We start from the raw sequence: 25068 nt of genomic DNA on the forward strand, positions 1-25068 counted from the left end.
GCTAGGTATGAGCTCTAGGTTCCGTGGCAACTTCTGTGGCTTATTCTGTGGCTTCTATTCTGGCAGTTATTACAGTGGTGATACGGGATAGTGAGTGTTTTTTCTGAAGGCTTTACTTGTGAGAGGATGGTATTGCACTATTAAAAATGTTTCTCAGTTTTTCTCAAAGAATTCTGAAAGAGTTGCTGTGCTGCTTCATATTTCAAACTGACCTTATTGACAGACGTCTAGGAAAACTTTGGAACCCTTTTCTCTTAAGGCCCCCATGTCTTAGTGGATTTGGGGTATTCCTTTTTAAGGTTGATTTCCCAATTTCTTCCTCTTGCCTAAAACCGTATTTCTTCAGCCCTTTATACACTTTCATATTTTCCCTCCTCTTAGCTTCACATTGTTTTTTCTCTTTTTAGAGTTTTGTCATCGACTGAAGTATTATCAACCGACACAGACAGCAGCTCAGCTGAAGACAGTGACTTCGAAGAAATGGGAAAGAACATTGAGAACATGTTGCAGAATAAGAAAACCAGCTCTCAGCTGTCACGTGAACGGGAGGAGCAGGAGCGGAAGGAACTGCAGCGGATGCTACTGGGTGAGGGTAGTGGCTTCACAGGCAAGAAAGAGAAGGATCGAAAAAGTGTAACTAACTGCAGACTAATAACTGAGGCAAAGCTGGAGGCAGAAGAAATAGGGGATGAGTGTAGAAAGGCCTGTAGATGAGGTAGAGCGATTACTGCAAGCTGGACTGTAGGTCTGTCTGTGGGGCACAGATGGAAGACATGCTGCCAGTCTACTACCTGCCTCTGGTCAGTCCACTACCTGCCTCTCGTGTGTATCAGGCCTGTCCAAGCCAGGGCTAGCAGTGCTGTACATCACGTGAGCATTCTGGGCATTCCTCCTCGAGAGGAAGAGTTTGTAATACAGAATTTGTGGATGGATTTGGGGAGTTGCCCTTGAACCCTCTGAAATCACATGTAAAATTCTGTACAAGTGTGCCTTTTCTGAGGAGAAGATCCATGGCTTTCAGAAGATTTTCAAAGGGGTCTTAGACCCTAAAAAGAGTTAAAAGTCAACCAAAAATTGCAGAAGTTGAGGGTGGGGATGATTAAGGCCTGAACTGGTTTGGGATAAGGATATTGGGAATGAAAAGAGAAAAATCAAGGTGACCCTAAGATTTCATTCTGGGCCTGCTAGGAAGATGGTGGTCCCATTGATTAAAGTAGTAAATTTCAGAGAAAGAACCAGGTGTGAGAAGGGAAGAAGTAACGTATGGAGTTTGAGATGCCCATGACTTTTCCCAGTATAGGTGTCAAGCAGGCAATTTAAAATTTGGATGTAGATACTGTGAGAGAGGAGATAAAGACTCCAGATGAAGATTTGAATGACTGTTCTCACTCCTAGTAGTGTTTCCTTTGTTTACTCCTCTCTGTAAAAGCTTTATGTAATTTTGTGTTCATACTACTTTGTAAAGATGTGATAAAGCCTTTACATCAGTGTGGTCCTGGACCAGCAGTATCTGCATCACATGGGAGCTTGTTAGAAATGCAGAATCTTAGGCCTCACCCCAAACCCTACTGAATTTGAATCTATTTTAATGAGAATTCTCAGGCGATTCCTATTCATTCACATTAAAGTTTGAGAAGCACACTCTAGGCCTTGAGACTCTGGACTTGTTTCTCTGGGACAGTTTTGCCCCCTTGGTGCTTGGGTGCTTTTTTAAATTTAATTATTTATTTTTAATGTTTATTTTGGGGGGGGAGAGAGAGAGAGAGAGAGAGACAGAGTGTGAGCAGGGGAGGGGCAGAGAGAGGGAGACACAGAATCTGAAGCTGGCTCCAGGCTCTGAGCACAGAGCCGGACGTGGGGCTCGAACCCACAAACTGCAAGATCATGACCTGACCCCAAGCCGGACACTTAACCTACTGGGCCACCCAGGCGCCCCATTGAGTGCTTTTCTTTAGCGTGAATATCAGCTACTTGCTACTTAGACTTTCTTTTGCTATTTAGAGGACTTCGAATACAGCTACTGTTCTTTTGTCCCCTAAAACAAACATACAGTTCTTTGAGGTCCTTTCAGAACTTCTTGTACTTAATAAAAAATGGGAACATTGGCAGTGGTAAAATGAAGTCAGGAAAGGACAAATCAGTATACTTCGGGCTGGTGGTGACGTTGATGCTTTCTGTAGAACCATACTTTTGTGACATGTTGAGCTTCGAGGTTTCCACTCTACTCCAGGAAAAGGACTGTTTGGGTGGTAGGGGGAATGTGTGGAAATCTTTTTCTGCCTTGCAGCAGCAGGTTCAGCAGCATCAGGAAACAATCACAGAGATGATGACACAGCTTCTGTGACTAGTCTTAACTCTTCTGCCACTGGGCGTTGTCTCAAGATTTATCGCACATTTCGAGATGAAGAGGGGAAAGAGTATGTTCGCTGTGAGACAGTTCGAAAGCCAGCTGTCATTGATGCCTATGTACGCATACGGACCACAAAAGATGAGGAATTCATGTGAGTTTGACTCACCACTTTCCAGTATTATAAGGAGGATGATTAAAAAGAGGTGGGAAAGGGGGATGAGGTAGGTGCTTGAGTTTTAATGACAGGATTTTCTGTACAGTTGTCCTTGGCTGTCTGTGTTGACTGGGTGCCTTTGAGTTTGAACAGAGCCAAACCACAGGGAGAATTTCAGACTTGCTACCAAATAAAGGAATCTTCAGTTCCAGCTGGGTCCTTTGCATTGTGGTTGGTTGGCAGAACTCTCCAGGATTACTCAGGATGTCTCATTCTGAGAGAGGTGTCTCCTGGCACGTGGAAGGCTGATGAGCGGGGGAGGTGGGAGTGCCAGGCAGCCCCTTTTATTTCTGTGTGGATGGATGACTTTAGTTGTGAGATGTTTAGCTGTCAGGACAGTCTTCTTGGCTTGTTTGCTTATGGTCCTGTTCTTTCCCTCCTTGTCATTCAGTCGAAAGTTTGCCCTTTTTGATGAACAGCATCGAGAAGAGATGCGAAAGGAACGGCGGAGGATTCAAGAGCAGCTTAGGCGGCTAAAGCGGAACCAGGAAAAGGAGAAGCTTAAGGGTCCTCCTGAGAAGAAACCCAAAAAAATGAAGGAGCGTCCTGACCTAAAAGTAAGTATTAATGTGGCATAATCATAGCTAACAAAGCAAAGGAAGAAAGCATACTTTTTCCCTTAGCTTTTGGCATCCTCCCTAACTGGGAATGAGGGCAGTATTGTGGAAAGCTAGTTTGAGTTGGTGTGGCTGTCAGGCAGGTGTTACCGGTACTAGTGTGACTGGTACCAGCAACTTAATCTGATGCCATTGGGTATTAATTTTATACTTCATCAGTTGGAAATATTTCCTAGGAGTTGAGATAGGTCTGGTTGAGATAGATTTTTTTACGTGTACATCTGTGTGTGTGTGTGTGTGTGCGCGCACACACACACACACCTTTTTAAAATTGTACATAAAGAAGTAACAGAAAAACCTACAGTACAGGTTGCTTTCCATAACTTTGGTAGGATTTCAGATATTACTCTACAACATAACTGTAATGTATACAATAAAATGAGGGAACTACGATATAGTGGAAAGAGCCATGGACTTGGAAACAGAAGATCTGGCTTTGGGTTCTGGTTCTGCCATTTAGTTGCTTTGTGACCTTAACCTTACCATACGTGTTTTTCTCTTCCATAAAATACGATACCTGTCTCATAGTGTTGTTGGAGTAAGTGATACAATGCATGAGAAGCACTTTATAAACTGAAATTCTCAGTAAATGTAAATTGCTGGTAACATGGACCGAGGTCTTTAAATATTTTCAGCTTCTTTTCTTTTTTAAAAAATTTTGTAATGTTTATTTATATGTGAGAGAGAGAGCACACACAAGCAGGGGAGGGGCAGAGAGAGAGGGAGACAACAGAATCCGAAGCAGGCTCCAGGCTCTAGGCTCTGAACTGTCAGCACAGAGCCCGATGTGGGGCTTGAACCCACAAACTGTGAAATCATGACCTGAGCTGAAGTCAGGTGCTTAACTGACTGAGCCACCCAGGCGCCCCTCAAGTTCTTTTCTTATATATGGTATTCAATAAATATGACAGAGTATTGACCCTGTTTTACAGATGAAACTGAGGTCAGTTGCAAAGCTGAGATAGAGACTTGGTATTATCCTTTTCCTTGGGACTGGAAATATACCTTGGGCTTCCAAGAGACTTTCTCCAGCGTATTTAACATTTTCATACTTTACAACTTAAATTGAAGGTAGAAATCCTCTCCCTTTTCTTCCTCACTTGATTTTTTTTGTCTAGTCTCTGGGGGTGCCTGGGTGGCTTAGTCGGTTAGGCGTCCAGCTTTGGCTCAGGTCATGATCTTGTGGTTCGTGAGTTTGAGCCCCTCGTTGGGCGCTCTGCTGACTGCTCAGAGCCTGGAACCTGCTTCAGATTCTGTGTCTCCCTCTTTCTCTGCCCTTCCCCTGCTCACGCTATCTCTATCTCTCAAAAATAAATAAACATTAAAAAAATTTTTTTTAAATGCCCAGTCTCTGTATTTTATTTTTAATGTGTCATTTCCATACACGCTCTTTTTGTCTAGTGGCTTCTGGTTAAAAGGTGTAGAACAGTTCTGTTACAACAGAAGTTCTGCACCTGCCTTTGTTTCTCTCCTGCCTTCTATGTATCTTGTAAAGCGCATCTCACGTGGCCTGTTTACCTCTGACACGCTGATACTTTCCCTTTTGCAGCTGAAGTGTGGGGCTTGTGGTGCCATTGGGCACATGAGGACAAACAAATTCTGCCCCCTCTACTATCAAACAAATGCTCCACCCTCCAACCCTGTTGCCATGACCGAGGAGCAGGAGGAGGAGCTGGAAAAGACTGTCATTCATAATGATAATGAAGAACTTATCAAGGTTGAAGGGACCAAGATCGTCCTGGGGAAACAGCTGATTGAGAGGTAAGAGCACACAGAAAGTGCTGTGGAGAGATCTGTCGGAGGTTGAAGGGGGGGGCAGGGGTTGATATGAAGTGGAACTGAGGGCATAGGCGTTTTGATGGATTTTCCTCAGTAATTGTTTCCAGTAATGAAAATTGTGGTCTTTTGTCATAAAGCACTCCTTAGGCTCTCCTGCTTGCCTTGGGGCATGCTACCTAACTTACTGAGTCTCCACTTCCTTATTTACGAAATAAAACCACCTTTACCAGCGTAGTTGTGAAGGTAAAATGAGAGGTTATATGAGCATGTAGTACAGTGCCTGGCATAGAGTACTTCCAGGCACTCACTATATTTGTAGTCCTTAATCTCAGTGTTCTTTTTTTTAATGTTTGTTTATTTTTGCAAGAGAGACAGACTACAAGCAGGGGAGGGGCAGAGAGAGAGGGAGACGCAGAATGCGAAGTGGGCTCTGGGCTCTGAGCTGTCAGCACAGAGCCTGATGCAGGGCTCGAACCCACAAACTGCGGGATCACCACCTGAGCCAAAGTCAGATGCTTAACTGACTGAGCCACCCAGGCGCCCGCCCTAATCTCCATGTTCTGATAATGGACCACCCAGAAAGATTAAGGAGACATAAACTATGTTATCCCTACCTGTCTCTTGCTCTCGGAGAATGTAACAGATAATCAAGTGGAGAAGTTTTTAAATTAAAAAAACATTTTCTCCCTGACTTTTTAGTTAGAAACTTGCAAACCTACAGAAAAGTTGAAAGAATAATAGAGTGTATCATTCCTCTAAAGTTACAGTTAATGTTTGTCACGTTTGTTTCATTTTTATGTATCTAAAACTTTTTTTTGCTGAACTATTTGGAAATAAGTTGCAGACATCTTGCTGTTTCACTCATAAATACCACACATTGTCTAAGACTAAGGACATAACATACCATTACACCTAAGAAAATTAACATTGGGTCAGTAGTATCTAATATTTGGTTCTTATTTAAATTTCTCTGGTTGTCTTAGTGTCCTTTTTGGCCTGCCCCACCTCCAGTTTAGGATCCAATCCCAGTTCAAACATTAAGTATTTTGAATACTTCTTAATCTAGAACTGTTCTCTCTGCCTATTTTGGTTTCCATGGCATTGAATTTTTTGAAGAGTCCAGGCCAGTTGTCTCCTAAGATATCCCATATTCTGGATTTGTCTGTTTTCTCATTGATTACATTTGGATTAAATGTCTTTGGCAAGATTACTACATAGGTGATAATATGTACTTACTGCACCACATCAAGAAGCATATAATGTCAGGCTTTCTCACTATTTTGATCATTTTGTTTAAGTGGTGGTCCCCAGAACTCTCTTATAATAAAGGTATGTTTTTCTCTTTGTAATTAGCACGTGGGTGAATATCCTGTTCCCTAACAATCTTTCTCTCCGTAGTGTAGCATCCGTTGATGATCACTGCCTAACTCAGTTATTACATTGAGGGTTGCAAAACCATGGTTTTTCTAATTACAGCATTCTTTCTACATTAACTGGCATTCTATAAAGAAGAGCTCTTTTTTCCTTTTTGTTTGAGTATTACTATGGATTCTGAAATTCTTCCTTTTGTAAACTTAGTGTAATATAATTTATTAACAGTATTTTGTTATTTATTTTTTAATATATGAAATTTATTGTCAAATTGGTTTCTATATAACACCCGGTGCTCATCCCAAAAGATGCCCTCTTTAATACCCATCACCTACCCTCCTCTCCCTCCCACACCCCATCAACCCTCAGTTTGTTCTCAGTTTTTAAGAGTCTCTTATGCTTTGGCTCTCTCCCACTCTAACCTCTTTTTTTTTCCTTCCCCTCCCCCATGGGTTTCTGTTAAGTTTCTCAGGATCCACATAAGAGTGAAACCATATGGTATCTGTCTTTCTCTGTATGGCTTATTTCACTTAGCATCACACTCTCCAGTTCCATCCACGTTGCTACAAAGAATGAAACCATATTTCATTCTTTCTCATTGCCACATAGTACTCCATTGTATTAACACTATTTTAATTGTGATCCCCATATTGTCTCAAATTTGACCTCTTAAAGCCAGATCCTGTGTCCTTGTGAGAACTTATTTGCTTTCCAACACAAAATGTTCTAGGCTGTCCTTGAAATTTCCTTGTTCAAGACCTAGAATCAGCCATTTCTTCAAAGAGCCCTGGTTCCTTTTATTGGGGAATGGTATTTAGAACCAAGATTTAGGTGTTAAGTATGCTCATTGCCACTGAGATGTCCTTGCTTCTAGGCTTTTAGTGGATGGAACTAGGAAATAAATATATATTGCAAATCACATATCAAAACCTTCATATCAAAACCTCCAATTCAAATTATATCTACAGAGTCTTCCTCTTTTTCCCCCATTCATATTTGTATCCTTTCTCTGGTTCCTGGCATCAAGATATTGAATCATTTGCTCTGTCTGTACATCTGTTATGCACAAAATAGTCTGAGAATTACAATACCAGTACCACTAACAACAAAACTTTAAAGTAGATTCAAGGTGTTTGCTCTAGTTTGTTGCCCTTAGGCTATATGCCACTGAAGTTGTGCAGTCAGGGTATTACATTTAAAATATATTTGAATGATTTTTTGTGTGTCATTTTTATAATCAATTTGATACATAGTTCTATTCATTTGTTCTTTTTCTTATTGAGGTAAAATTGGTATATAACGTAAATTTCAGATGTACAATATTATAAATCACTCCTATTAAGTTCGGGACTCTTTTCCATTCTTGGTTTAATTTATCAGTATCTGTAATAGTATGTTTTGAAGCACATTAGAAAAGGAAAATGTAGCCTCTTGATTCTATACAACGGAAAGGAAGAAGGTGGATGGTCTTTTAATGATTAAGGGAAACTAAAACTCATTTTTATTTCAAACCAAATTTTAATTTCTTCCTTGTTTCCATTGTAAGTAAGTTCAGCTTCCTAGCCCTTGAACCCTAAAGTAGAATGTTGGAGCTGGAAGGATTCTTGAAATTCCTTTATCCCAGTTCCCTTATCTTCCAAATAGGAAACTGAGGTGAAGTTGTGGCTTGCCTAGTTCTTTATTATTTGGAGATCATATGAGGCCTTGCCTGATCTGAGCCTTAGAATGTGGATATCTGGCCTTTGGTTTGGCTTTTTCCTCCCCAGGCTCATGCTCAGGTACTTTGGACTTCTTCATTGTAGTCGTTTTTTTTTTTCTGGGGACTAGAGATACGGACTTAATGCTATTAAAGTGTTACTGATTACAGTGCAGATGAGGTTCGCAGAAAATCTCTGGTTCTCAAGTTCCCCAAACAGCAACTTCCTCCCAAGAAGAAACGGCGAGTTGGAACCACTGTTCACTGTGACTACTTAAATGTGAGTATCTGCATTGCTGCCTTCTGACCAGATGGGATTCTCATTGATTCCTCCAGCCCTCTAACCCATGGCTCTGGCACAGCCTTAGATTCTCCCTTTGGCCTTGCCCTGAAAATTATGCATACTGTTCATTACAAGATTTGTAGGCTGTAACCAGAAAGTACTATTTTTTTGTTTTTCTTACCTAATGGAGTACTCTGATTTCTCGTTTCTCCTTAGAGACCTCATAAGTCCATCCACCGACGCCGGACAGACCCAATGGTGACATTGTCATCCATCTTGGAGTCTATCATCAATGACATGAGAGATCTTCCAAATGTGAGTTCATTGCATTCATGTCTACAGTAGGAATGGTAAGGCTCTTTGTTGTGTCTGTGATTTCAGATAGAGGGCAGTAGAGTACAGGCCAGGAACTCCTCTAATTCTTTCAGATGTAGTTTTTTGGTTTTTTGGGTTTATTTAATAGTTTAGTAGAGGAAACAGACACCTATCTGCTTCATCTAGAAAGATTCCTTTAAGAGTTGATGGCGAGGTAGACAGGTAAAATGTGAGTCTTCAGGAATTGGCTCTGGCAAGTGCTCTTTGCTCACGGATAATGCTATTTCTTGTTGGCACAGACCTACCCTTTTCACACTCCAGTCAATGCAAAGGTTGTAAAGGACTACTACAAAATCATCACTCGACCAATGGATTTACAGACACTGCGTGAAAATGTACGTAAACGCCTCTACCCATCTCGGGAAGAGTTCAGAGAACATTTGGAGCTAATTGTGAAAAACAGTGCAACCTACAATGGTAAGAATCACCTGTTCCTTGACTGCAAAGGTCACCTTTCAGTGACCTAGTCACCTTACTAGTCCTAAATTCAGACTAGCTTGGACTGACTGAAATGATCTACAGTGTATTACGCATTTTGGGGTCAAGAAAATTAGTGCACATTTTTGTCATTTATTATTGCTTCTTTTTAGTCCCACTTTTGAATATATCCTCTGGAGAATTTGGAGTCTATCTTTTGAAATGAAACAATTGCATGGAGATTAGTGGCAGGAAGAAGTGGGCCTAATTAAGTGGAAAGGAGAGACAGTGTGGATGGAATCTGCAATGTGTGTCCCTGTGACCGTGTTTGTTGTGAGTCTTTGATTTGATCTACAGATTTGTTAATAGGGGCTATTATCTGTTCCCTTTTCTCAAAAGCTGGAAAGGGAGGGAGAAAGAAATCTGCTCTCTGAGTCTTAAAAGAGGGAAAACAGTACAGCTTCTGCATATAGGGGAGATAAAGGTTTCTGGTCTCCAGTTGGATCCTTGAGCACAGATTCATGTATATAAGCGTGGGGATTAAGAGTACAGCCAGAGAATGAGTCATGGCTCTGCCACTTACTAATTAAGTTACTTTAGACAAGTTCTTAGACAAGTTACCCTAGACAGCCTCTCACAGCCTCCTCAGTATTGTCATCTGTAAACATGGGACAATAGAAGTACCTAGATTCTGTGACCTTTCACAAGCAGGCCTGACCCGTTTATCTAGTCTCCTGTCCAATGCCTGGCTCCCACACCTACTAGAGATTCCTGCCACATTTCACTAAATATCCTGTTGCCATTTCTTCATGCCTCTTGCACAGTCTGTGCCCTGTCTGGAATGCCCTTTCTTCCCTTTTGGTGATAAATTTCCATTCATATTTTCCAGACCAATTCATATCATCTCTTCATGGAGACTTATGCAGACTGCCCAAAATACCATTTTTTGATCCTCTGTGCTCCCCAGCACAATTAAATCAACTTTTATGACCCTTACTATGTTGTATACAGTTATTTATATATCCAAATCTCCCACCACTTTGTGACCTCCTGGAGAGACTATGTCTTATTCATCTTTATATTCTCTGGCAGAGCACTGGACACGCACAAGGGAAGAATACATTGGTTAGGCCCAACTGTCATTCAAATTATAAGGATAAATACTTAAAGACAGTCAAATTGGGGGTGGCTCAGTCGGTTCAATGTTCGACTCTCGATTTCTGCTTGGGTCATGATCCTAGGGTCGTGGGATCGAGCCCTGTGTTGGGCTCTGCATTGAGCATGGAGCCTGCTTAAGATTCTCTCTCTCCCTCTCTGTCCCTCTCCCTCACTCTGTCTATCTCTCTCTAAAAAAAAAGAAAAGAAAAATCAAATTGAAATAGGAATGGAAAGGTGTAAGAGTCGACTTTGAAAATACAGAGCTGAAGTACCTGTGGGTCATTTAGGTGGAGATGTTAGTAAAAAAAATTAGAAGTAAAGATTTTTTCATAGCCTTACATCCCCCCCCCCCCGCTCAATTCTCTTTCTTCCTCAAACCTGTTGCTGATAATCATAGTAATAGCAGTATTACCAGTGGCTCCAAGTGTTTAACTTGCATTGTTTTATTTCACCTTAAGAAATCTCTGAAATGGGTACTATTATAATCCTTATTTTTATGGATAAACAGATAAGCCTGTAGCGTTTAAATAACTTCACTAAGGTGGTCACACTGCTAAAAAGTGGCAGAGATGTGAATCCAGGTATATATAACTCCAGAGCCTATGCTCTTTTTTTGTTTTAAGGTTATTTATTTATTTTTGAGAGAGAGAGAGAGAGAGAGAGAGAGAGAGAGAGGAAGGGGCAGAGTGCGAGGGAGAGAAAGAATCCTAAGTAGGCTCTGCGCTGTCAGCACAGAGCCCAATGTGGGGCTCAATCTCATGAACAGTGAGACCGTGACCTGAGCTGAAACCAAGAGTCAGATGCTTAACCAACTGAGCCACCTAGGCGCCCCAGAGCCTATGCTTTTAACCACTATGTTTCATATACTCTTCTCTATTTATTCACTTCCTGTTCATACCTTACAACCCTGAAGTTGCCTTCCACAGAAGTACCAGTAACCTCCCAATTGCTGGATCAAGTGGCCACATTCCAGAAATGCCTGTTTACTTAAACAACTTTATAGAGACATAATTCACGTACTGTACAATCTATGCATTTACTTATTTATTTATTTTTAAATATTTACTTATTTTTGAGAGAACATGCGTGTGAGTGGGGAGAGGGGCAGAGAGGGAAGGGGACAGAGGATCTGAAGTAGGCTCTGAGCCGAACAGCCGAGAGCCCGATGCAGGGCTCGAACTCATAAACCGTGAGATTATGACCTGAGCCAAAGTCAGATGCTCAATCAACTGAGCTACTCAGGAGCTCCCAATTCACGCATTTAAAGGGATCAGTTTTAATATGTATTACCCACGTGGTAGCATGTATCAGTACTTCATCCCTTTTTATCATCACCTAACGTTCCATTGTATAGATATACCCCATTTTAAAAATTTATTCATCAGTTTGTAGACATATGCATTATTTACACTTTCTGATTAATACAAAAAATGCTGCTGTGAACATTTGTGTACAAGCTTTTGTGTACACATTTGTTTTCATTTCTCCTAGATATATATCTAGGAGTTGAATTGCTGGTAACACATGGAAGCTCTATGTTTAACTTTTTGATGGGGCGCCTGGGTGGCTCAGTTGGTTGAGCATCTGACTCTTGATTTCTGCTCAGGTCATGATCCCAGGGATGTGGGATCGAGCCCCATGTTGGGCTTCATGCTGAGTGTGGAGGCTGCTTGAGATTCTCTCTCTCTTTCTTCTTCTCCCTCTCCGTCTCCCTCTCCCTCCCTTTCTGCCCTTCTCCCCCGCCCCACTTGTGGGCTCTTTCTCTTAAAAAAAAAAAAAAGAAAAAAAGTTTAAAAAAAACTTGGAGCACCTGGGTGGCTCAGTCAAAGTGTCCAATGCTTGATTCCGGCTCAGGTCATGATCTCATGGTTCATGAGATCGAGCCCCACACTAGGCTCCATGCTGACAGCACGTGCTGACAGCCCTCTCTCTCTCTCACTCTCCTGCTCACATGTTCTCTCTCTCTCAAAATAAATAAGCTTTAAAAAAAAACTTTCTGAGAAACAATCAAATAGTTTTCCAGAGCAACTGGAGCATTTTATAACCCCGTCAGCAGTGTGTAAGGGTTATGATTTCTCCACATCCTTGTCACCACTTGTTATTGTTCATCTTTTTTATTCTAGCCATCTTGGTGAATGTGAAATGGTATTGTGGTTTTGATCCATATCTCCATAATGACTAATGACATTGAACATCTTTCCCCCCCCACCGTTTTACTGAGATAGAATTGACATATAGCACTGTGTAAGTTTAAGGTGTATGGCATAATGGTTTGACTTAACATAGTGTGAAAGGTTTACTGCAATAAGTTTAGTAAGCATCTGTCATCTCATATAGATACAGTAAAAAGCAAAAAAAAAATTTCTTCCTTGTGATGAAAACTCTTAGGATTAACTCTCAACAGTTTTACTGTATATCATACAGCAGCGTTAACTGTCATGTAGTCATCATGCTGTACATTACATCCCTAGTGCTTATTTCTCTTACGATGGGAACTTTGTACCTTTGGACTGCCTTCCTCCAATGTCCCTATCCTCTACCCCCTGCCTCTGGTAGCCACAAGTCTCATTTCTTTTTTATGAGTTTTAAAAAATTTTTTAAGCTTATTTATTTATTTAATTTGAGAGGGACAGAGACAGCACGAGTGGGGGAGGGGCAGAGAGAGAGGGAGACAGAGAATTCCAAGCAGGCTCTGCACTGCACGTCAGCACAAAGCCAGACATGGGGCTCAAACTCACAAAACTGTGAGATCATGACCTGAACTGAAATCAAGAGTTGGACACTTAACTAACTGAGCCACCCAGGCACCCCTATGAGTATTTTTAAGATTCTACACATAAAGTGAGATCACACAGTCTTTGTCTTTGATGTTAAGCATCTTTGCATGTGCTTAGAAATCTTTCTTGAACTTTAGTGTATTTGGCACTATTGGTCACTTGTTGCTCCTTGATACTCTCTTCTCTCTTTTCCAGGAGTATTTTCTCTAATTACTTCCCGTCTTTTTCATTCCCATGACTTCAACCACCATATATCCATTGATATCACTGTCTCCAGCCCATACCTCTCTTCTGAGTTCCATACTCATTTTCCAGTTGCCTGCCAGACATGTCCATTTTTCAGTGCCCTACTGGCAACTCTTTATCTGATTGCTTTATTTAGATTGATGATATTACCATCCTTTCTTAAAGTTTATTTATTTTTAATTTACATCCAAGTTAGCATATAGTGCAATAATGATTTCAGGAGTAGATTCTAGTGATTCATCCCCTATGTATAACACCCAGTGTTCGTTGATCTTACCATCCTTCTAGTTGTACAATCTAGAAATGATGGTCATTGTTGGTTCTACCCTCCCTTCCCCACACTCCTAGATCACTAAATCCTATAAATTGTATCCTCGATGGTTTGCTGGAATACATCCCCTTCCTTTCAGTCTCTGTTACTCCTATCTTAGTTGAAGCCCTTGTCATTCCTTATTCAACCCCTTGCAACAGCTTCCAGACTTTCCTTTTGTTGCTTGTCTTAATTTTTCATGCTGTTTTTTTAAATGTTTGAGAGAGGGAGAGCAAACAGGTAAAGGGTGGAGAGAGAAGCAGAGAGAATCTCAAGCAGGCTCTGTGCTGTCCATGCAGAACCGGACACGGGGCTCCATCTCACAAATTGTGAGGTCATGACCTGAACTGAAGTCAAGAGTCGGGTGCTCAATCTACTGAGCCACCCAGGCACCCCAGTTCTTCACATTATTGATAAGGGTATTTTTTTCTAAAACACAAATTTGAAAAATTATTTTCCAGTATAAAATCCTTAGTGTCTATCACCTATGAGACCTCTATAATATGGCCCCTTCCAAGTTCCATTTCCTATTTCTCCTCCACACATACCTGTATTGTAGTTGTACCAAACTACTTGTGGTTCTTGTAAACTGTGTTGCTTCATGTTTCTATTAATTTGCTTACTTTATACTTTTGTACACTTTTTTTCCCTCTGGAATGTCTGTCTACCCTGTTGTCTATCTGATGGACCTCTACTCTTCATTAATGACAGGACTCATGTCAGTCACAGCAAGCCTTCCCTGCTTCCCAGTATGCAGATTTAATTGTAAAACAACTTACAACCCATCTCATATGCAAGCCTACCATATTTCATAGCAACCAATGTATTTCTCTATTTGCACTTACACTCAGGTTTCTATTTCTCTGTAGGTATACATGTACATATACACAGAAGTATACAGAAGTAGAGAGAGAATAAACCTCAGCACACCTATTCATCTAGTTCAACAATTACTCTCATATGGCCGATCCCTGTTTATTTAGTCTGTATTTCCAGATGTTTTATCATTTCATGCATAGATACTTCAAGCACTCATACTCTGTCTTGGCAATTATTTATTTTATGTCATTTGACCCAAGAACTAAGGTAGGAACTGTGTCTTATTTTCCCTTCATTCCCATCACTGACCACATTACACACCATCATTAATCATTTGTTGGATGAATAAACGAATGAATGCTAAATTAATTAGTTGAGACTAGAGTTGAGGTTTAGGGTCTGTGGAGGAACACTTACGTAAAAAAATAGAGGAAGATCAGCAAAGGATACTTGAAAGGAAGCAGTCCAATTATTCTAGATGAAAATGTCTTGACTGTCTCTATAACGAGCGTGAATCAGGGCAGCCATAAGTGGGGAGTGGAAGAAATAGTTCAAGGATTTTCTGAAGCTCTTGTTATGGATTTCAGGGAAGGTAAATAGTCTCAGATGGGATGGAGAGTCTTTTATGACAAAGGCTTTGGATTAGCCATATGTTGGGAGGACATCACAAACCATGAGTTCTGTAAACAAAAATTACAATCACAAATTTTATATGCTAAGTATGGAAAGATTGTAAATCATACATTGATCTCCTCAGCTATCCTTAAACAAATTATCATTCCCCATCCACTGTATTATTTTCAAGGTATTAAAGGCAGTGGTATCTATAATAGTGCTGTTGGATATATGTAAATAAGGAAGTTAAAATTAGTTTATTCATCCATGCTGTGTATCTGCCATGTGTTAGCGCTGAAAAAATGGCGATAAGACTGCTATATCTGTATAACCTAGTAGCTAGGCTGGTGCCTGGCACATATTAGGTGTTTTAAGTAAATGTGTTAAAAGTCTCGAGTGGTATTGGCAGCTCTTGCCTCCCATTTTTAATGGTCTCATCTCTTATTGTTCCTCTATACATTTAGGTCCGAAGCACTCATTGACTCAGATCTCTCAATCCATGCTGGATCTCTGTGATGAAAAACTCAAAGAGGTAAGATATTTAAAATGAGAGAAAAGCAGTGGAATTTGAAGGTGGCTAGTAAGCAGGGTTGAGGAAGGAGGGAATGTAATAGAAGGAAGAGTAGAGAAATGTGAGAGTAGTAGATCTTTAGTATGTTCGAGAAGAAGGGACGTTAGAAATCATATAATCCCTTTTTTTTGTAGATGGAGAAACTGAGATCCATAGAAGGAAATTACTTGCCCTGGGCATTATGGTTATTAAGTAGTATAGCTAGGATTGAAATCTAGAACCCACATAACTTTAGAAAGGGCCAAGGAAAGTAAATTCCCAAGAAGTCAGAGCTAAGAGACTGTGTTTTGGCAGAGAGGACCTTTAATTTTTAAGAGATTATCTATATTCCATTTTTTTACCCCCCCCCAATGGTACCTTTATAAGCTTACAAAAATGGAAGTATGATTATGATGTTAATGCTGAAGTAGACATTTCATAAAAGAGGATAATCAGACGGCTGATAAACACGGGAAGATTCCCAAATTGATCGATCATTGGGAAAATGCAAATTTAAACTAGGATTAGATACTATTACATGCCCACCAGAAAGGCTAAGCTTTGAAAAGACTAAAAAATAATTTAAAAAACTGACAGTAGTAAGTGTTGATGAGGATGTGGAGCAATTGGAACACAAACTTATTCCCAGTATAGTCTGAAATGAATTTATTGGATTAGCTCCCCTTACGTAAAAGTCACTAATCAGCAATATGTCCAGTGTTTTCAGCAACAGTTTTACAGCAAAAACGATGTGATAGTAAAACCTAACTTGGTGAAGGTGTTTTTGTTGTGGGAACTAGGCTATCAATTCCCAGGGATGTATATTTTGGTAATCTGTTAGAATAGATGATAAAATACCTAAAGGATCGATTAGTACATCCCTTTTGATCCTCTTAGTAGAATATCATTTCTCTTATCTGAAATTTCTGCCTGGAATTGAACTTGACAGTTTAAAGTTAGACTTTTTGAGAAACTTAACAGAAGACCATCGGGGAAGAGAAGGGAAAAAAAAATAGTTACAAACAGAGAGGGAGGGAGGCAAACCTTAAGAAACTCTTAAATACGGAGAACAAACTGAGGGTTGATGGGGGGTGGGGGGAGGGGAAAGTGGGTGATGGGCATTGAGGAGGGCACCTGTTGGGATGAGCACTGGGTGTTGTATGGAAGCCAGTTTGACAATAAATTATATTAAATAAATAAATAAGTAAATAAATAAATAAAATAAAGTTAGGTTTTTTTTGGGCAAGGGCAGTAGGCGACTGAACCATAAATTATCCATAATTTTCTGTGGTGATTATACCTCAAGGAAACCTGTTTTTCCTTTGCTTTGTTTCATATCAGAAAGAAGACAAATTGGCTCGTTTAGAGAAAGCTATCAACCCCTTGCTGGATGATGATGACCAAGTGGCATTTTCTTTCATTCTGGATAACATTGTCACCCAGAAGATGATGGCAGTTCCAGATGTAAGTGGTCTCTGTGCTAAATATTGTGAAGATAGTACAGAAGGAAGGGACAGGAGGATATATGTTTATGTATGTTGGGGAGTCTGCAAGGTAGTGTTTATAAATTCAAACTGGCGTATAATTTAAAAAACCGACCTTTTTGCTGTATGAGTGCTTTATCATTAAAATCAGAGGCCAGGAGGGGCGCCTGGGTGGCTCAGTCGGTTGAGCGTCCGACTTCGGCTCAGGTCATGATCTCACGGTTTGTGAGTTCGAGCCCCGCATCGGGCTCTGTGCTGACAGCTCAGAGCCTGGAGCCTGCTTCTGCTTCTGTGTCTCCCTCTCTCTCTGTCCCTAACCCAGTTGCATTCTGTCTCTGTCTCTATCAAAAATAAATAAACGTTAAAAAAAATAATAATAATAAATAAATAAATAAAATCAGAGGCCAGGAATCTGCAGGTATAGAGAGATTTTCTCTTCCTGTTGCTGACATTCAGTATTTGAAAGCTCCCAAATAGCCCTGGAGAGAAATCAGGATGCCAGCTAATGGGAGTCTTTGAATTGAAAGGTGCTTCTTGACAAATGACAGTTTATTAATTATCCACTGTTTATTGTCTTGTGTTTGTTTGTTTTGTCTTTTGCAACTTTATGGCAGGGCTACCACGTTGACTGTATGAGAATCATTTGGTAATGATTCTCCCTTAGGAGTTCTGAACTCAATCTCCTTTTGTGTTGTGGGCACATGTTATATATGTGTTAATGCTATAAAACTTCTGGAGGGGAGTAGGGAATAAGAAGTTTTAACTGTGAGTATAGAACAAAAGTTCTTACACTATCAGGGCATAGTAATCCTTAAAGAAATCCAAGAACCCCTTAAATTATATACGGAGTTTTGTGTGAATGTGTGTCTTTCTGGGAAAAGTGGTTCATAGCTTTTGTTGGAGCATTAGGCAAATGTGTGACCCAATGAAGGTTGAGAGTCTCTGGTATAAAGAATGGTTTCCATTTCATTTCTTATGCTTTGTGTTTTCTAGTCTTGGCCATTTCATCACCCAGTTAATAAGAAGTTTGTTCCAGATTATTACAAAGTGATTGTCAGTCCAATGGATTTAGAGACTATACGTAAGGTGAGTGATTTGATCTAAAATGTGTTTTTAGAATCAAGTAACTTTGTACATGAATCTGAGTCCCTGGTTCTTTTAATCACAGAATATCTCCAAGCATAAGTACCAGAGTCGGGAAAGCTTTCTCGATGATGTCAACCTTATTCTGGCCAACAGTGTTAAGTATAATGGTGGGTATTTGTCCTTTTTTAAATTTCTTTCCATCTATCTATCCATCCAGTTTTAGTTAGCATTATTAAAATTTAATTGTATGAACAATTAATTAGCCTTGAACAGTGATAGCAGACTTAGTCAACTGACTTACTCTCCTTTTTTTTTTAAGCAGGCACATATTTCAATGTGTTTTATAAAGTCTGCTAATAACTTTTAATGAAAAAGCAAGGTACATTTATTTTTAAACTTTGGAAAGCGCAGAAACATGAAAAGAGAATAAAAATTAAAAGGATATTACTTTGGGCTTTGAGCCATCACTGCTTTCCAAGAGATAGGAAAATTCACCTATGCCCTAGGCCCTTAGATGGAGCTTAAGGAAATGTATGACTGGAGGCCATAGTGAGCTTCCTTAGAGCATAGAGTTTTTGGTCAGTACATGACCTGATAATATAAGTCAAGCTAGTTACTTCTTTTTCTTTATTAATTTTTTTAACATTTATTTATTTTTGAGAGAGAGGCAGACTGCAAATGGGGGAGGGGCAGAGAGAGAAGGAGACACAGAATCTGAATCAGGCGCCAGGCTCCGAGCTGTCAGCACAGAGCCCAACGCGGGGCTCAAACCCACAAACTTCAAGATGGTGACCTGAGCTGAAGTTGGGTGCTCAACCAACTGAGCCACCCAGGGGCCCGCTAGTCACTTACTTCTGTGCTGACTACTTAATCTGGTAGGAAAGACAATCCAAGTGATGGAGACTGTTAAAATGCAGGTCGATGAGGTCTGTATTAGAAAGACTACAAAGCACACTAGAGGAGCAAAACGAACACCTTTGCCTAAGCGTTAGAAAAGGCTTTATAGATAAGCTAATAAAGATTTTCAAATGACTTGCTTGTTAAGTAAACATTGATTAAGCACCTAATATGTGCTGGCACTGATAGATGCCACAAATATAAAATCAACTTAGGCATGATTCCTGCCCCCACATTGATTAGAGTTTAGTTGGGGCAACAAAAAAGAAAATTTATAGAAGCTAAATATTATGCTAGATGTATGCACAGAGTGCCAAAGGGACACAGACAGGATATCTACACCAAGAGTATGATTAGAGGAAACTTTCTGGAAAAGAGTTTTCTTAAGCTGATTTCTAAAGGATCAGTAGAGTTCACTAAGCAAAGAATGTGGAGGAGAAAACATTCCAGGCAGAGAACAGTAGTATGTAAAGACACAGAGGCCTGAAATTATATTAAATGGGCTTAAGAGACAAATTGTTGGGGTTGCAGTCACCTGTGCATGTTGGTGAATGACTGGTTTTATGTAGAAGTCTCTAGGAATCAAATCCTAGAGAGGCTTGTGTGTGCCATATGTCACACTTAAGAAATTTTTTTTTAAGTTTTTATTTATTTATTTTTGAGAGACAGAGAGAGCAGGGGAGGGGCAGAGAGAGAAGGACAGAGAGAGAATCCCAAGCAGGCTCCATGTTGCCAGCACAGAGCTAGATGTAGGGCTTGAACTCACAAACTGTGAGATCATGACCTGAGCCGAAACCAAGAGTCAGATGCTGAACCGACTGAGCCACCGAGGTGCCCCTAAAGAGATTTTACTTTACCTTAAATGGAAAGACATTGAAGAATTAAGCAGTGAAATGATGATCTCCTATAACTCCTTAAGCAAAAAAGAAGAGGAAGCTAAGGGCGTTTGAGAGAATTACCTAGCATACTGAGGTTTGAACTGAAAAATCCACATGACTGTGTGACTTTGCTGCAGCAGTATTCAGCAGCCTAACTAGTGTGGCTGTACATTTGCTAGATAGGAGGGACAGAGAATTGAAGGCGGGAGGTCGAAGGAAGGGACAACCAGAGAGATGAGAAAATGGGCATAGAGAAGAGAATGTTCAATACCAGGGAGGAATGAGAGAACAGGGTGAGTTCAGAGAGCTATACTTGACCAGAACCTGTATGTATATTATTAAGTGAAGTGGTAGGACATGATCCTTCTATTTTTGTTCCATCTGGGTTGGTTTAAAAGAATCAACTTTCTCCCTTGTGCTCATTGGAAATCGGAGTGGAAATGCCTTTTGTCAGGTTAGTTATCTCTCCATTATTGTCTTCTAAAAACACTTAAAGCTCATCAGCCATAATTCTGGTAAAAAAAGAAGTGTTTAGGTTCACAGATGTCTAAAAATGATTGTAATAAGTGATAAGCAAGAGTGTTCTAGAAAGCCTCTGTGGCCTTGATGATGGCTAGCTTAAGATATAAGGCAGATTTTAAAAGGAGTTTATGTAAGGCAAAAAGAAAAACCCAGAAGATGCTAAGTGACAAATGAACAGAGGGCAGATGGACAGATCACAGAACACTGACATTAAATAGCTAATGAACATGAATATTCAGTTGCACCCAGTAATCAAAGAAATACAAATTGAAACACAGGGAGGTACCTTTTTTCCACCTATTCAATTAGCTCAATTTTTTTTAATGTTTGTTATTTGTTTTGAGAGAGAGAGCATGTGCACATGAGCAGGGGAGAGGCAGAGAGACAGAGAGAGAGGGAATCTCAAGCAGGCTCTGCACTGTCAGCACAGAGCCCGACATGGGGCTGGATCTCAAACTGTGAGGTCATAACCTGAGCTGAAATCGAGAGTGGGACGCTCAACCAACTCCAACTGAGCCACCCAGGCACCCCTCAATTTTGTTTAATGCAAGTATTCAATGCTAGTGAGGCGGGTACCCTCACATACTGCTGTTGGCAGTATAAGCTTGTAAGACATTTCTGGAAAGCTCTTTGGCAGCATTTAGGGACTAAAAAATAGTTAAGAGAGCAGACTTTATAATCAAGTATGCTTGAGTTTGAATATTGATCCCACCATTTAATAGCAGTGTGACTTTGGGTAAGTAACTTAGCCTTTGCTTTCCCATCTGTAAAATGGGAATAATAATGGTACCTTCCTCAGAGGGCTGTTGAGAGGGTTAAATAAAATAATGCATGTAAGTGTTTAATGTACGTGCATGGCATACACAACATGGTATAACAACCTGCCCTAATCAGAGCTGTAGACAAAGATATTCCTGATCGTGTTATTTATATTAAAGAGAAATAACCTGAATGGTTAATGTAGAGGGAATGATTAGTTATTGTGCCATCAGTATGATGGGTTATTATATAAAGATTGAGAACTCTTTTTTAAAAGAAATTAAAGACAAAAGTGCTTACAATGTTAAGTGAGAAAAGCAGAGCACAAAACTTATTTCATCTCAGTTACACTTTTAAAAAAGTGCATATATATAGGAAAAACTGGAAGGAAACACATCAAATGTGTTAATAGTGGTTATTTCTGAGATGTAGGATTAGGATTTTCTTTGTTTTCATCTTTTGTATGTTTTCCAAGTTTTCTACTAGTATGAAAAGGCAGGAAACTCTTCCTAGAGGTTTTTGAATTTTCAGGGATGATGATTATAGTAGCTAATTAAATATTCAGCACCTCTCCTCCTGTGCCAAGCTGAATAGTCAGGTAGAGAAGGGTGGGGAAGAAGTTCCAGGAAGAGAGCACAAACAGAAAAGTAGGTGAGAGTGCCTTGGATAGAGAAGTGCAAATAGTTGAGTTTGGCTAGGGTAAAGACTAGGAGCTACTTTTGGTAAGAGAGGAGTTTTTCAAGATAGGTGGGGCCAAATCACAAAAGGCCTGGTGTGTCACATTAAGCTTTTAAAAAGGAAAGAGGATCATAGCAGATATTTTAGCAAGATCATTCTAGAAGCTATCTAAAGAACAGATAGGAGGGGAATTAGATATAGAGACCCATAGAGAAACTGTTGACAATAGTCCAAGTTAAAAATATTGAGGGCTTGAGCCATGATAAGTAGCCATAAGAATGGAAAGGTGGGGACAGATTGTAGAGCTATTGTGGAGGTAGAATTGATATCTTCATAAGTGGTTGGAAGTTGGGGATGTTGGGTAAAGGGCAGGGAGAATTCAGGATGTTGCCAAGTGCTCATTTGCTCTTGGGTGAAAACAGAAATGGATACAAACTTTTTAAAGGACTGTAAATGTTCATCGCCTTTGATCAGTTTCACCTCTAGGGAATGCTCCACACACAGGTTTGCAAAGGCATGTGTATAGATACACATATATTTATAATTGCAACATCATCCAGTTGACCCTTGAACAACATCAATTTGAACTGTGCAGGTTCACTTATACACAGATTTTTTTACAGTAGAGTATTCTAAATGTATTTTCCTTATGATTTTTAAAAATTTATTCCCAAGTTAGTTAACATACAGTGTAGTCATGGTTTCAGGAGTAGAACCCAGTGATTCATCTGTTACATAAGACATCCAGTGCTCACACCAACAAGTGCCCTCAATGCCCGTCACCCATTTTCCCCACCCGCATCAACCCTCAGTTTGTTCTCTTTAAGGGTCTCTTATGGTTTGCCTCCCTCTCTCTTTTTATCTTATTTTTCCTTCCCTTCTCCTGTGTTCATCTGTTAAGTTTCTCAAAGTCCACATATGAGTGAAATCATGTGATACCTGTCTTCTCTGACTGATTCACTTAGCATAATACCCTTATGATTTTCTTAGTAGCATTGTCTTTTCTGCAGCTTACTTTATTGTAAGAATACATTATATAATACATATGACATACAAAGCATATGTTAATCAACTGTTAATGTTATCAGTAAGTTTTTCAGTCATCAGTAGTTAAGTCTTTGGGGAGTCAGAAGTTATAAGCAGATTTTTGATTGCACAGGATATAGGCACCTCTAACCCCTGTGTTCAAGAGTCAACTGTAATTGCAAAAACATGGGAGCTCTTTGATTTTCTAACAGTAGGAAATCAGTGAAGTAAATGACGGTACCTGTATATGGTGGAGTACTGTTTAGCTATCAAAATGGTAGATTAGCTAATAAGGTATATTTGTATATGCTGATATGAAAATGTATTCAAGATGTATTGTTGAAAAATAGGTAATTTGACAGTATATACAGAAGAGGTTGCAAATTCAGATCTTATAAAGGCGAGATAAGTATGAATGAAATGGGCTCAAAAGCAACCAATGAACCGGAGAGCACATACTCATCTAAAGGAATCAGTCACTATTTAGCTTGTTTGTTGCCATAGAATAGAATTACTAGGGGTGCCTGGGTGGCTCAGTCGGTTAAGCGTCCGACTTCGGCTCAGTTCGTGATCTCATGGTCCGTGGATTTGAGCCCTGTGTCAGGCTCTGTGCTGACAGCTCAGAGCCTGGAACCTGCTTTGTCTGTGTCTCCCTTTCTCTCTGTCCCTCCCCGTTTACGCTCTGTCTCTCAAACATAAATAAAAATAGCGAAAAACATTTAAAAAAAAGAATAGAATTACTAAAGGGAGAGATGGAGGATAATTTTCACTTTGTGCGTGTTTGTGCTTAGACGTTTGAAGTTTTTTGTTTTTTGTTTTTTTAGAGTTTATTTATCCAGAGAGAGAGCGAGCATGCGCACAAGTCAGAGAGAGGCAGAGAAAGAGGTGAGGAGAGAGAGAATCCCAAGCAGGCTCTGTACTTGTGCAGAGACTGATGCGAGGCTAGAATTCACGAACTATGAGATCATGACCTGAACCGAAGTCAGATGCTTAACTGACTGAACCACCCAGGCGTCACAGATGTTTGAATTTTTGTAATTGAGCATACAATACTTTGTAATAAAAAAAAAAATTCCACTTTTGGAAGGTTGGATAAATCAGATGACATCTAGAATTCTGACCTGACCAGTTATGGTGGTGCCAGTGACTTAATACAGGAAATAAAGGAGGAGCGGTTTGGGAGAAAAAGTGGTCGAGTTCAGTTTGGGGTGTGTTGTATTGAGGAAGAGCATCCAAGTGAAGACTTAGTAGTAGTTAGCTATATACATGTCTGAAGCTCACAAGGGAAGTCATTACTGTAAATATGGATATTTTTTCAGAGCAGCATATGAAAGTATAAGTAGATGGAGCTCAAATAGGGACTGCAGTATATTCCTTGAACCCCTCTGATGCTGTATGTAAAATATGGTTGTATTTTTTTTCCAGGTAGAAAAACCATAGTTTTATCAGATTACTAAAGTTGTATGTGACCCAGAAAAGTTAAGAGCCATTGTTTAGTTGAGGGAAAATGTAGGAGGAGAAGAGACTTGACAAGTTCCAGCCTTTAAGGGATCAGGTAGAGAATACTGGGGAGTGGCCAGAATCAAAGAAGGAAAAACAGAAGAGAGTAAAGACCTGGAAACCCAAGAGGAGGAGAATGGCCAACAGGTCAGGTGCTACAGAGAAGACCAAAGAGGGTGGTTGTTAGAAGAGTTGTTTCAGTGAGGTGGTAGAATCAAAGCCAGACTGCAGAGGATATGAATGAATGGAAAGTGAGGAAATAGAAACAGAAATTTGCCTATGAAGGGAAGAGGGAAGACTGTAATCAGTATGTGGAAGGGGATGAAAACATTTGGACAAGGGACCTTTGTATAGGTGAAAAAAAAAGAAAATTAAGGATATGACAGGAGGTCCTTATAGAAGGTGGGAAGATACACATTGAGAAAGTTTCTGCCCAGTAGCCTCTTATTTTTTCTACTAAGTAGGAAACAGGGTCGTCTGCTGACAGTGGGTGAAGTGATGGGAGAAGGAATTTGAAGAGAAGTGTTGATAAGGGTTTGAATCATCTGTTGTAGGAAACTTGAAAAGTAGCTGACTAGGGACATTTTAGAACTGTTGAGGAGCCTTCAAGGGTCCAGCTGATGTTGGAGACCATTCATTTTTATAGTAGCAGCAGTTGGCA

The 25068-nt window shown here is 40.0% G+C and overlaps 1 protein-coding gene across 8 annotated transcripts in view; it reads left to right on the forward strand.

Annotated features, from left to right (window-relative positions):
• TAF1 (TATA-box binding protein associated factor 1) overlaps window positions 1-25068 on the forward strand; it is an 82696-nt gene that overhangs the window by 23749 nt on the left and 33879 nt on the right. For 7 of the 8 annotated variants that reach the window (XM_053202466.1, XM_027053671.2, XM_027053665.2 and 4 more), the window contains exons 22-32: window positions 408-586; window positions 2288-2501; window positions 2956-3121; window positions 4731-4942; window positions 8199-8307; window positions 8527-8625; window positions 8925-9102; window positions 15492-15559; window positions 16919-17041; window positions 18055-18147; window positions 18230-18314. In XM_053202466.1, coding sequence (XP_053058441.1) covers window positions 408-586; window positions 2288-2501; window positions 2956-3121; window positions 4731-4942; window positions 8199-8307; window positions 8527-8625; window positions 8925-9102; window positions 15492-15559; window positions 16919-17041; window positions 18055-18147; window positions 18230-18314 — 1526 coding nt within the window. The remainder of the gene's footprint in view (window positions 1-407; window positions 587-2287; window positions 2502-2955; window positions 3122-4730; window positions 4943-8198; window positions 8308-8526; window positions 8626-8924; window positions 9103-15491; window positions 15560-16918; window positions 17042-18054; window positions 18148-18229; window positions 18315-25068) is intronic. The other variant, XM_053202464.1, reaches the window with a different exon arrangement.

The sequence above is a fragment of the Acinonyx jubatus genome, chromosome X, assembly GCF_027475565.1.
Source record: "Acinonyx jubatus isolate Ajub_Pintada_27869175 chromosome X, VMU_Ajub_asm_v1.0, whole genome shotgun sequence".
In the NCBI taxonomy this organism is placed as follows: Eukaryota; Metazoa; Chordata; class Mammalia; order Carnivora; family Felidae; genus Acinonyx; species Acinonyx jubatus.